Genomic DNA, 13,901 nt, shown 5'->3' with positions numbered 1-13,901 from the left:
AAGCTTCTCAGCTGATAAGTGGTTTCTTCTGTCTTATAAGGAAGGTATGAACAAATTCAGATGTTATAGAGGGATAGAGGAAAAGGGATATTTGCCCTGTTACAGCTTGTAAAAGTTCATAGTGTGAGGTATTCTGTAGCCACTGCCTTTGTGGACTTGATGACCCAAAAATGGATGTTTGAATCCTCACAGCTGTCTTTCTTTCAGCTTATATTATTCAGTCAATGATTAATTATTTTGCATCTGTTTTGAAGCTTAATACAAAAAAAAATATACATTTCTAGTGATAAATCTGCACAGGACTACAAAGCTACTTGTATTTTCTATTTAAATCTTCCACTGGACATAGCTGTGGGAGAAAAGTTGTGAAAATAGAAAGGTAGCATGGCTTAGATAATTGTTTTTAAAAGCATGGTCATTAGGAGGGTCATCATTTTGACCATGTTCCTATACATTGTTCTCAGTTTCTTCTTTTGTTGTTCTCTGCAGGGATTTTTTTTTTTTTTTTAGGTTTTCTTAGGAAAGCATAGAAATTCAGTTTTATTTGATTTCATTAAGACTGGAGTGTTGTGCTTAGATATTTACTTGACAGGAGCACTGGATGGAGTGACAGTAGAAAAAAGGAAGGCAGTTTCAGGAAGGCACTCTCTCCATCGTTCCATGGCATAAATTTACTCTCTAGATAATGATCAGTGATATTGATTTACTTGGATCAGTATTGCTGTTGACTCTAAATCTTGAGTGAAGACCATTCTTCTTTATGTCATGACAGTGCCTTTGTGAAGAATGTGGTTGCTGTAATCACGGAAGTATTTGCACTGCTGCTGTCAATCACCACTTCATTTTCATTTGTTACAGAAATGTAGGCAGTTTTTAGGCACCCAATCCTTTTTGGGGCCACAATGGGGTAGTTTTCCATAAGTGCTGAAATATGGAAATTGCTGGAGAGGTAGCAGTCCTGCAGCTGCTGTTCTTCAGAGCAGCTGTGCTAGTTGGACTTTTCCAAAAGTGGAGCTTGGAAAAAACCACCAAAATACCTCAGCCACTGGTTACCCTCAAATTGTGAGTATTCTTGAACTGGCTGAGCCACAGAATCATTTAGATTGAAAAAGATTTTAAAGATCATTGAGGAAGGGGACTGGAGGGTGTTGGTGGCCGCAGAGCTCAGCATGTCTCTGCAATGTGTGAGTGGGCAGTGACCCCACCCCTGTGCTGTGCTGAGCCCCCAGCCTGGGCAGCAGGGGAGGGCGGGGGGGGATTCTGCCCCTCTGCACTGCTCAGGTGAGACACCCCTGCCCTGCAGAGCTCCTGCAGCCCTGGGATCCCAGCACATCAAGGACAGGGAACTGCTGGAGCCAGAGCAGGGACACCAAGGGATCAGAGGGATGGAGGAGCTCTGCTGAGAAGGAAGGATGAGGGAATTGGGATTGTTCAGCTTAGAGAGGAGAAGGCTCTGGGTGACCTTAAAACAGCTTTTCAGTTTGTGAAGGGTGAGCTGGATGATCTGTAAGGTCCCTTCCAACCCAAACCGTGTTGTGGTTCTGTGCTTCTGATGCTGCCAAGTCCACCACTTAACCATGTCCCCAGGTGCCACAACTGCACATCTTTGAATACCTCTAGGGTTGGTGATTCCATCACTTCCCTGGGAAGCCTATTCCAATGTTTGATAACTACTTCAGGAGGGAAAAAAAAAAAAAGGCAAATGTCATAAATGCTGGTGCCACTGTTTTTGATGGGAGATAAGGATGAGTAGTGCAAAAAGGACAGAAAAACATTGTTAATACATTAGCTGTTGGATGCTAATAAGTAGTTACCAACTGAGATGTCTAAAATAAAATAAATGTGCCAGACAGGTCTGTTATCACACAGAGTTATCAACTCCTGACTTCAATGAGACCACACTTGTGCAATGCTGGGGTACAGAGTGATTGGTGTACAGAGGGCATGGCAATTGGTTTTGATTTAGGGTTTTGGGAGAGGACTGCTGGTTGTAGAGAGAGGAAAACGGCTGTGAAGTGTGAATTGGGGGAATGATAAGGGGAAGGATTGCCTGCATAAAAGCTGTGATGTAGGATGTCTGCATTTAATTATGCTGAGGCAGAGCAAAAACTTCCTTCTAGTCTTGATCTATGCTTTGATCCTGTAACCTGCTCAATGGCTTTGCAACAACTAGCTTTAAAAAAAAGAGAGAGTGGATACCTATGCTGGACTATGTAATGCAGAAAGGAGCTTGCAGAAAATGCCTCTTTGAAGTCTCTGGTAGCTACTTTTCTTACCGGGTGGATAATTAAATAGGGTTGAGGCAGAATATATTGATATTTGGGCTACTGAGAAATATTTGTTCTTTAAAATCCTACGTGACACACGTAGGTATGTCCTCAACACCACTGCCTTGTCTCAGCTCTAGAATCTTTACAGACTTGTTTTCCTTAATTTTAGAGAGAAAACATTGTGAAATTGAGCAAGACTAACAGGTTTTACTAAAAAATCAAGAGGCTCCTCCTGTGTTGTGTTGCATCAGCAGCCCTTCTGCTTCTTTCTTTTTTCTCTCTTTCTTCACGGTGGTCAGACAGTTTGTGCTGCCTGGGAGAGTCAGAACATCTGTGAAGCTGTGTAGGTAATGCTAAGCAATCTGGAAATTCCAGCTCCTGCCCACATCTGTTCTGGGGGCAGGTCTTTGACCTGGCAGCCACAATTCCCAGAGGTTTCTGTGTCTGCCTGCCTGTCATGTAGCGCTCAGCAGTTTGCAGGATCCAGCTGTGCACGCTACTCATTGTCTCCAACTCTTAATTATGCTGTCACACTTCCCTGTCTCTTTAGATTTAACTGCTGTAAATTAAAATGGATTGCAAAACTGGTGTGGTTTTTCAAGTCATGAAGGGTTTCTGGGAGCAATGAATTTCTACTTGCATGTTGCTACTTGGGGATGCTGTTATGGATTTGAATTGCTACTGTTGCCAAACAAAAAAATGATTTGAAATGTATTAGCTGGAGAAAAGTGATTTAACCTTCAGGCTTCTAACAACAACATTTATATTTGGTGTAAATTGCTTGGAGCAAAATCTCTTTTGCGAAGAGGATTATCATCAGGAGTTCAGTCTGGCTGTAAATGTGCCCATCTTTGAATCACAGGGTTTTATTTCTTTATGCTGCATTAGCTTCTATAGTGCCTGTACAAAAGGTGGATTATGACCTTCCTTTTAATTCTGTAGCTAAATGAGAGGAGTTTAATCGTTGTTTTGGCTGTTAGGTGATGTTAAATAACTGTGGAAGTTCAACAAACCATAAGGAACTTTTAATTTTTCTGCAGAACAACCATTTTATCATCCTCTTTGCTTCATTTTCTGTCATCAGTAAATTCTCCCTGCCTTCATAGGCTGTACAAATCTTTCTGTGCCTAAAGACCTTTGGAAATGCGTTATGTAACTTCAGTGCCTCCTTGCTGGTGCTTTCTGCTTGTTTGTGTCAGCAGTGCTGTTGTCACAGATAGTGTGCAGTGTTGAACTACAGCCATTTTCTGCTCTGATTCACTGTTGCTTATTACTGAAAATGCAGGAAATATTTTAAATCCAAAGGCTCAGATCTAAGATAATTCACATTAATCCTTGTTGCAACGTTGGTCATTGCAGTGGAACTTCCCTGCACGTGAGTTTGGCCCAGAGAAATGAAATCAAGCGAGCTGAGTGACCTTCTTCTGGTGTTACTCCTGGGGAGCCAGGAGTTAAGTTAGTATTTCAGCTATATCTAGCATGCATAGTGTGTATTTTCTGATGATTAAACAAGCAATAAATGCTTTCAGGCAAAAAAACCCCACATACTAGAAATAATTGCTTTTATGTATTATAATTACTTGCCTACTTTGGAGAATCTCTGTAATACATTCTGGGACAAAATGTGAAAGAGAAAATAATTATATGAAGATGTATTTTTCAGACATCCCTAGCGTTCAGTCCATTTAAAACTCATAAAATAATTAATAGACTGAAGAAGTAAATTGATGAAATGGAAATAGTCTATGACTAGTCTATATTGCTTTTTCTGACCTCAGCTATACAAGTTCTCTGAAACAACAGAGGAATTATTCTTTCTCTGCATGTTCCAGGTTAATTATAACTCTTCCAGAATCCTGATTAAAGAAAATTGTCTTAGGTATGATTGGATATTTTTACTCAAGATTAAAAATTTATTTTCAGAAAGTGGCCAGGAATTATTTTGTCTTAAAGGACTCTTGCTGTCTGTAGCTTTGTTTCAAAAACTATTGCTTGCCATTTAGTGTAATTTTGGTTGAAACCGGTTCATTACGTTTAATATGATCTCTGAAAGACTCATCTGAACAGGCTGACCCTCTTGTTTATGGCAGTTCCATCCCTGCATAAAGCTCATCAAAACCAGCCTAAGTACAAGGAGACGCCAGAGAGACCATTTTTGAATCTAGATGTACGTTTATAGGCGTATGGTGTTTTACTCTTGCACAGAACTTCTTTTTCTTTTTCATTTTATGCTGGTAAGTTGAAAAGACATATATCTCAACCGATAAGCTTCTGAAATGGCTGCTGTCCTGTTTGAATAGGGCAGTGATCCAAACCATACTGAAATAGTCCACCTCCACTGCTCATCCTCCCTTTTGCTGTCCCTCCTTGACCCCTGCAGTCATGGGGCTGCCGTGGGCAGTGGCAGCATTCAGGGAGGTTCAGGTCCACATTTCCCTTCCCTCCACTCTGGCTCTGAGAGCAGCCACTCTCTGCATTACACCATGCCAGTCTGGGTGCAGATTTGGCATCACTGGACTATCTAAAAGATGAGGACAGTGGAGTAGTCATTCTGCTAAATATCAGCTCAGTCATACCTGCTCTCAGCTGGGGTAAGTTCTCCCATGCTATTCAGGTGAAGATAAAAGGGTTGTCTTTCACAGGAGGGATGTGTTAGGTTGGTAGGATTAGGATTCCCACCTTTCCCTTTGCTTGTCCTTTGGCACAACATCACGGCTTTGTTTGTAATGCAGTGCTTTAGCTCGTCCTTTCTGTTTGATCCAGAGGAGACTGTGAGAGACAGCAGTACCCTCAGAGCAGCTTGTGCACTTGTGTCTGCAGAGATGCTCAGTGGGATTCCTGGCTCAGTGGGGTGCCTGGCTCGTGGCTTTTTCATGCTCTGGCTGGAGATGAGTCAGCATCAGAGAGATTTGTGCTGCTGCAGAGATGCTGTGCTCAGTGATTCAGGTGGCATCAGTGATTACTTTCTTGCTCTAGTTAGTGCCTAAAACATCTGACTTGCCTATACACTCGGACTGGGCTTCAGGATGCCTTTGTGTAGGCTTTTCTCCACAATTCAGTGGCTTTCTCACCTCCAGTTGGATTTGGAAGAGCCAGGAACCTCAGCCTATGAAATAGTCTTTATCCTTCTGTACCTCACTAAGGGACACCTCACTGCAACTTCTGGCTGTAGTTCAAACAGTTCTACCAGACACTTAATCCCTTGTAATTTGATTGACTAGAAAATAGTCAGTGCTTAGTATTGACTATGTATTCCTTAAAATGAAAGGCCAAGTATAACCTTCTGCAGGAAACAATTTGAGTGTAAAAAGCCAAAAAGGCGTGGATATAGTTCTCCCTTGTTTGAGGTAGACTTCCAAAGGGTCAGGTCAGCAGGCATTACTTGGGTCATGCCCTTTGACCTCAGAAATCCTCTGGTTCCTTAGAATCTCCATATGTTCTTCAGTATTTTCTTTACAAAGGCCAAGCAAAATCAATAAAAACAGAGAAAAATCAATTACACTCTTAAAAATATAAAAAAACCAAAGATAGTTGTACAAAATGAGAAATTCAAGACTAAGTTGAAAGGAAAATGTCCTGGCAATCCTATGTATAAATTGGAATCTGTTTTTGAACTGAATGTAATGAAAACCTCTTTTAAAATTTACTTGAACAGTGGAGATTTAGGGATCTGTCTGAACATTTCAAATGGCAGCATTCTGGTTTTTGTGTAGTGATCTCAAAACATGACTTACTTTGTGTACATTAAACAAATTCACAGATTTTCTTTCTGATAATTAGCATGGCATCCGATGGGTACAAGATTTTTATAATTTTTTCTGAAGCTCACTTAAGAAATAGAAAAATAAATGTAGTGCAAAGAGATACAAATCTGCTCCCATAACAGGCAAACACCGTCTCATTTTTTGTGGTTTTTTTCTATTGCGGATGAGGCCCTGAGCAACTGGATCCAACTCTGAAATTGGCCCTACTAACTCTGGGCTGCCTAACTTGGACTGCTTTATTATGAAAAATAGAAAGGATGGGATTTTTCTTCTCTTTTCTTTTAACCCTAGAAGGATAAGCCAGTAATCAAGAATAACAGGAGATTGCCTTGAAAGTTACTTTTTCAGTGGTTGTGTTTGGTACTTCCATTTTCATCATACCAGAATGGCTTGGAAGATGAAATTTTTGGGTTTGTTTGGAGTCAGACATTCAAAATGGTCTCAGACTAGATGGAGAGGAACTGTCAGCTATGTGCATGTAGTCCTTGTTAGAAATGCTTAATGAAACATGGCTGCATGGTTAATTATAGGGACACTTCAAAGTAGTGTGATTTATTTACTTAACTATTCTAGCAGGCGTTGAGCATCTGGCCAAAACAAATGAAGCCCTTTTTAGATAACTGAAGCAGGGAACCCAAATGAAACAACATAATAAATTGATGTCCACACTTGGAAGACTTTCACAGTTATTTATGCAGTTGTCTACAGCTCTTTAAGGCAGAGCAGCAATGCTTGTGATGCAGGTTGGAAATGCTCTCTACTCCTGAAGTGTTGGAAGGAGAGTAACTCCTCTGGTAGTCTCCAAGTTTGTGGTGCAAAGTACTCTATAAATGTACCATTGTTTGTGCAGATTGATCTTCTGGATCCGAATTGAAAGCAAGTATCCAGTAGCTGGAAGTGGTCATTATGTTTTATCTTTTTGTTTCCTGTTTTTCAGTGGGATTGGTATGGTCTCTAGTGACTAAGGACTTCTTCATTTTTCTACATTGCACGTGTCATGCCAAATTTCTGAGGTCTTTTGTCTTCATTTGGCTAAACTACAACCTCCTTCTGGCCCTACACACCTTTCACTCGCTTCCAGGCTCTTCAACTTTCTGTCTTCTAGTATGAGTCATTTTTTTTGAACTGGAACAAGATGTGAGATTTTGTTATAAATAAGTTAATTATCCAATAGTTTTAACCTGTTGGTTTAACTTCCCAAGTGGCCAGCTCTTTAATAAGAACAGGTTTTTAATAGGCCTAGATGAGCCTTCTGCATTCATCTAAGTTATAATCTAGACGACATCTGAAAGTAGGCTAATAACCAAATTCACTGAGGCAGAATACCCACAGCTATTAGTTGTAAAAGAGTGTCCCTGAGAGGTTATTCTGCTTGGCCCACTTTCTGAACTGGATTCTACTCCTGATGATTCGTTGTGGATAAAGAAATTTGGAGATTTTCATTTGTTTGGTACTGGATACTGTGGTCCCAGGCAGCACTGGGAGAGAAATGTAATATTTTGTTAGGCTTGAATCCCTAGTTTGTGTCTCTGAAGCTTCTACTGGAGGAAGAGTTTTTCTGGGATACTTGAAAATCATCATTCTGGTTCTTAAATACATGATTGACAGCATTCTACTATTCTTGTTTCTTTTTGTTTCAAATTCAGTAGGCTTTTTTCAAAACATTTACTGGCATTTTTCATTAGCCTTTTCCTTGCAGTGTGTGTTTCGTGCTTGCTGTGGTCTGCCCCACTTCAGAGATGGTTGTTTTGCTTCCATTAGGCTAATAAGGGAAGAGGGGCTTTTCTAAGAGGATTCAGTCTGGCCTTGTTTTGCGTTTAATCAACTTAAGAGTTTGAATCAGGGTGGCTGGGAACATTCAGACCTGAAACCATTGCATCTAATTAAAATATTTAACTGGGACACGTCATGTGGGAGCTTGGTCAGTGGATCTCCAAAGGGGAGCCTATCACATCTACACTCCTTAGAGTGAACTGGGATGAATTCTGGACATAAGAGCTCATAAGGTGTGGTGACCTGCACGTGGTATTGCAGTTGTGCTGAGCAGTGTCACTGCACTGTATCTTCCATGAGGAAGAGCTTTCTTCATGGTGTTATTCCAAGCCAAGGCAACAGGAAAAGGCTGAGCGTGTCAATGAGTGATGGCTGACAAGAAATGCCATAGGCACAGTGGAATTGAAGTGGAAAACACAGCAGTGTTTTTGAGGAAATCTCTTTCTCCTTTGTCTTGTAAGAATAGCTGCATATCTTCATGGCTGCCACTTCACAGTAGCAGATAAACACAGTTCAGCACTGCAGTGAGCATCTCCTGCTGGGAGCCTTGGACAGCATGAGCTGTGTTTGACCTCTCTGTACAGCTGTGGTATCACATGGAGGATAGGGCTGAGCTAGATTTTTTTTTTTAGCTTCTCTGATATTTGTGGTTTATTTTCACAACAAAGATTTTTTTAAGAAAAATAATTTTTAAATTGCCAGTGACTGAACTAATTTTAGTTGAGGTATGTGACTAAAAAGGTTATCCCAAAAGCCTGTAAATCTTTATTTCTGCATCTTCTCAGGTACCTGCTGCAGGAAGGGACAGAACAAGAAAGCACCATGTCTTCAGTCTCAGCTTATTACAATGGAAAGACCGTACTTATCACAGGAGCTACAGGTTTCATGGGCAAAGTGCTGATGGAAAAACTTCTGCGTTCCAGCCCTGAAGTGAAAGCAGTTTACATTCTTGTCAGGCCAAAGGCTGGACAGTCAATGCAAGAGAGAGTGGCCAACATGTTGAAATGTAAGGTAAGTTCATATGGTTTATTCATATGGTATATTCTGGAATATCATCTGAAATCCATTTAGCTGGGTGGAGCAAAGTGCTGCTGTCTTACTCTGTTCATGAAGAACAAAATGCTGACTTCTGCTCTAACAACTGTGTATTTTTGCTGTGTCTAAGACGAACAGCCAAAAGAATTGTACATGAACAAACCTGTAAATGTCTGATTGTGATGGGTGCCACAGCATTTTACACTGTCACATTGTAATCTTTCTACATCCCTTTTTGCATCACCTCCACCCATGTGTCTTAATCCTGTTTAGTTTGCCATCCCAGCGAAGAAATCTCCAGTGGCAAGAAGGATGTTGCTGTACTTTATGTAAACATTTGTAAGGAAGCACTGACTTGGCCTGAGGCTCCCAGGATTCTCAAGATCCTCTGGATCTTAAACCAGTAGTGAGGTTGTGAACTTGCTCAGACTCCTCCAGCTATGATAAATGCCAGAGTTCAAGCTCATGCCTAATGCTAGTGTGAATTTGTACATAGCTGATGTGAAATGAGAGGAAGGGACAGATCTGACCCTAGCAGGCAAGGAATTACTTGGAATTAATCTGAGAAATGTCAACATATCTTTATGGAGTATTGTTCTAAAAGTTTAAACAAGACTTGACTGGAAGAATCTCCTCCTTCTGCAGAAGTTAGAGGTAAAGTAAATGACTTAGAGACAAGTAGGTCTGTCAGAAAACATGCTTTTTTCCTTTTAATATTTTGAGGCATTAAGCTAGGAAAATCTTATGTATGTCCAAGAACAGAGTTTGTTTTGTTTTGGTGTGTTTTTAACAAAGGGTAGATTGTTTTCATTGCTTTTTACAAGTCTGTCATAGAATGATTTAGATTGGAAAAGACCCTCAAGGTCTTTGAGTCCAACCCTTAACTAACACTGCCAAGTCCACCCTCACCTTTCATCATAGTGGATAATGTTTTTTATCACCAACCAACAAAATCCCAAATATGGTGTATTTTTGCCTTTTGTGTTTTAAAACACTTGAGGAAATGATAAACCTAGGTGTGTATATATAAAGACTTCTGTAAGCTCTATTTGCATTTTATGTATAAATACTGCAATGTAAATACTGGCTTATCTCTTCAGTTGAGCAGCACAGCTTGGAGGTGTTGTTAGGTCTAGGTGAGGTTCCCTAGTAACTGTTTTATTGCTGCAGCTCTATTAGATGTACCCATTTTTCTTCCTAGCATGTGTCAGCAGTTTTAGACATGCCAGCAGCAAACAGGACCTGATAACCTCTCCTTGAACCTTTGGCAGCCTGCTCCAGCGTGTTTCAAATTTAACAAAAGGAGAAGGCAGAGCCCTAAATTAGGCTGCTGCAGCCTTGGGAGGAAAAAAACTTTCACAAGTCATCCAAGTCCTCTCAAGGAAGGTGTCTTTCTGATGCTGATCATTTAAAAATTACTCAAAAATCATTGCCTGAGGCAGAAACCCTACTCCTCGCAGGTGTTTGCCATGTACAAATGCTGACACCCTTGCAGATTTTTTTTTCTAGAAATGAAACTGTTAATTCCACTAGATGTTAATTTAATGACAGATGAGGGCAGGAAACATTGTTCTTAATGTTTTTTCAGCTCTTTTCTAGTTGATCACAATCTAGAGACTGCCCTTTCATTTACAGTTGTGGTTTGCATCTTCCAATTTGAGAAATCCCAGAAGTATATAATGAATAAAAATGCAGCAAAATTTTGTTCCAGATCTTCAGACAGCATTCCCATTTGAAATTTTTGATCATAATCTCTGCTGAGATATATTGGAGTAAGCACAGGAAACTTAAGAATAAAATCCTTTTTCTTATTTATGTGTACTATTTACATGTATCTTCATGATTTCTAAACTCTAGTGAATAATTATTCCTTTTCCCAACTGATTTAATATTTGTATCTGAGTTTAGGAGAACACACTTTATTTCTTCTTTCATATCCTACCCTATGCAATCTTTTGTACTGACCTATGACACTTTCAGTTTGTAAGTAACTTTCTTCTTTTGCATTTAGCTTTTACCTAGTATTGTGTTCTGGATTTTCCTGTTTGCACACCCAGAAAGGAAGTATTCCAGGAACCAAAGGAACAGAAAAATATAGGTTGCTGATTTCTAAACATTCTAAACAGAGAGATAAAATGACTATTTGAGATGAAGTAAGATTGAAGTGAATTAGTTGCATAATGTTTAGGTTCTTCAGGTAAGGTCCTCTGGGGACTCCTGAGTTTTGTTAGTACTTAGAAATACTTTGAAAGAACTTGCCTAGAGTTTTGATCTATTTTCCTAAATCTCTGTGAAATCTGTGTGGCTTTTATCATTATATCTACAGGGGTTTAAACACTGAGGTGTCACATTTGTGCGCTGTCTTGTTCACAGTGTGTACATGTGAATATGCTGGAAGATGACTCCTGTTAAATAGAAAAGCAGCTGTGGGTTACAAAAGGGTGGTACAGTGTGAACAGGCAAAATAATTTAGTTTGTGCTTTTCAACAGTTGGTTACTTGAAATTTTTCAACTTCTGAATCCAACATGGAAAGAAAAAATACAGAAAATAGTTTGGGTATAAATCAGAATTCTTTGACTGCATTCTGTAGCTGAATAGGTGTTGAAATTTGATATAAGGTTGCTTTCCTTAGGTCTAGTAAAATAAGTTTTACATGCAGGTGCATTAGTGCATTAGTATTCAATGTATAATGAACAGATACTCAATTATCTCAGCATCAAATCCAAAACAAGCATGGTGACCTTGCCTATTTATGAAAGGAGATGTTCTATTTTCCAGCAGCAAGTCCCTAAGGGAATCAAGCTATTACCCTGTGTTTAATGAAATGCCACGTCTGCCTTGCACAGAGCACAGCTGTTACACAAAAAAACCCAGATTTCAGTATTGGCTGCTGCCTGGATGTGTCCAGAGATGTGGATCATGAGGCAAAGCTTGCCTGGACTATATAATTGTTTGTTGATGGGAGATGTGTCTTTATCAGAAGCAGGGAATTGTTTCAAGGAGCATTTTTTGCTGTCTGATCCCTCTGTGCACAGAAATAGGCAGAAATGCTTGGAGGGTTGTCTTGGATTCCCTGGAGAGCAGTTACTGGGCTAATGCTGAATCACTGGTTGTCGCCTTCCATGTCCCTGGGAGAGCAGAGCATTTTCCATGCCCTGCATGCAGTGAACCAAGGCCACTTGCTGCTGCCAGGCTGTTTCTCAGATACGTACGTTCAGTGTTCCTAATTAGAAAGATCAGACAAAGTGGAGAGTGGAAAAGGCTCTTATTAATGTCTCTGATAATTCAGAGAGAAAATGGGGAGGCTGTGAATGAGGCTGCTGAAAATGGGAAATTAGGTGTGACTGTAAAATGCTGCTGCTTTTTCCTGTCGTCCAACCAGTTAACCCTTCTAGCTACAGTGGATGCTACAGAGCTTCTCTTCCCTACAAAGCTTTGGAGCTGCACATTGGGATGGGCAATCCTATCAGACACCTTTGTCTCTTCAGTATTTCCTCATGAAGTGTGCTATGTTTATCAACAAATATCCAGCAAGGCCCTGTACATTTCAGCACATTATTCCAGATTTATCTTTCTCCTCCTCCTATGACTGTCCTTGTCTTTGCCCCCTCACTCATCACCATAAGCAATAAAAGCTCTCCATGCCAAACTGGTGCAGTGCCACTCCATCTGGAACAGCATCCCTGAAATCTGCTGGGACCACTGTAGAGGGGCCTGAACTTGGATCAGGGTTTATGAGGTTTTTAGGTTGATGGAACATGGTGATGTTAGGTCATGGGTTGGACTTGATGATCTCAGACATCTTTCTCAACCTAACTCATTCTCTGATTCTGTACGTGCCCCATCCCTTGAAGTGTTCAAGGCTAAGACTGAAATAATACCTTTTCTGTCTTCTTCAAACAAATGAGTTACAGAGTCATAGAGTCATTGCATCAGTTGTCTTGGGGAAAAAAACTCTTATGATCATGGATGGAGTCCAGCTGTTAACCCAGCACTGCCATGTCCACCACTAAACCATGTCCTTCAGCATCACATCTTCACATCTTTTAAATACGTCCAGGAATGGTGACTCAACCACTCCCAGCCTGTTTCAATGCTTGCTAACCCTTTTGATGAAAAAATTATTTCCTGATCTCCAGTCTAACCCTTCCCTGACACAACTTGAGACCATTTCCTTTCCATTTTATCACTTGTTACCTGGGAGAAGAGACTGGCCCCTACTTTCTTAAAACCTCCTTTCAGGTAGTAGTAGAGAGCCCTGAGCCTTCTTTTCTCTAGGTCAAACAACCCCACCTCTCTAAGCCATTCCTCCTAAGACTTGTGCTTTAGACCCTTCCCGAAGGCATTTTGGACTGCATGGAGCTGTGTCCCTTACATTACATGGCTTCTCCTTGTACTCCTTCATGACTCTCTGCCTGAAACGTCAGTCTCTGACCACTTAGAGATGCAGTTCTGTATGTTATCAGCATGGTTCCTGCTGATCTTGCCCCTTAAAAGCAGAACTTGCAGTCCTGGAAGCTCTAGGAAGGATTATGACCCTAATGGTGTGCCACGTTGTCTTTTATTAAAAGAAACAATGCTGCTGAAACCCAGACAAGCCTTGGGGGATGCCGTTTGTCTCCAGGTCACAAGCTCTGCCAGATGGTGCAGAATTCAAACCTCACTTTTATCACTGTCAAGGAGAGGTCACAGTGTAATGCTCCATCTTTGCAAACTGTCTTCAGTCCTTCTGCTCCTGCGGGTATTCACAATAGTAAAGTCAACTCTTTTTAAAAAAAAATAGACTGCAATTTTCAGTTTCCTCCAGTTGCACAAAGACACAGTAAATCACAACGGAATTAAGACTGTTTAAATGACATAAGATTTTAAATGAAAAACAAGAGCACAGTATTATATAAAACTGTAGAAATGAGGTGGATTACTCTGAAATTAGTAAGTCATTAAAAGCAAAGATACTTCTCAGTTCAAGTGTCTTCATCATTCTGTGAAGAAAAATGTTTTGGTGTCAAAACCTGACACATCAGTTTCCTCATCTTCCACTGGAAAGAGAAACCCAGC

General features: G+C 40.4%; 1 protein-coding gene across 4 annotated transcripts in view; it reads left to right on the top strand.

The window, feature by feature from the left end:
- FAR2 (fatty acyl-CoA reductase 2) overlaps nt 1-13,901 on the top strand; it is a 122,362-nt gene that overhangs the window by 52,010 nt on the left and 56,451 nt on the right. For all 4 annotated transcript variants that reach the window (XM_033057395.1, XM_033057391.1, XM_033057393.2 and 1 more), the window contains one exon: nt 8,593-8,818. In XM_033057395.1, coding sequence (XP_032913286.1) covers nt 8,630-8,818 — 189 coding nt within the window. In that variant the 5' untranslated portion in view covers nt 8,593-8,629. The remainder of the gene's footprint in view (nt 1-8,592; nt 8,819-13,901) is intronic.

This window comes from Catharus ustulatus, chromosome 4 (genome assembly GCF_009819885.2).
Source record: "Catharus ustulatus isolate bCatUst1 chromosome 4, bCatUst1.pri.v2, whole genome shotgun sequence".
Lineage (NCBI taxonomy): Eukaryota > Metazoa > Chordata > Aves > Passeriformes > Turdidae > Catharus > Catharus ustulatus.
The sequence above is the reverse complement of the archived record's forward strand: the minus strand, read 5'-3'. Positions and strand labels throughout refer to the sequence as shown.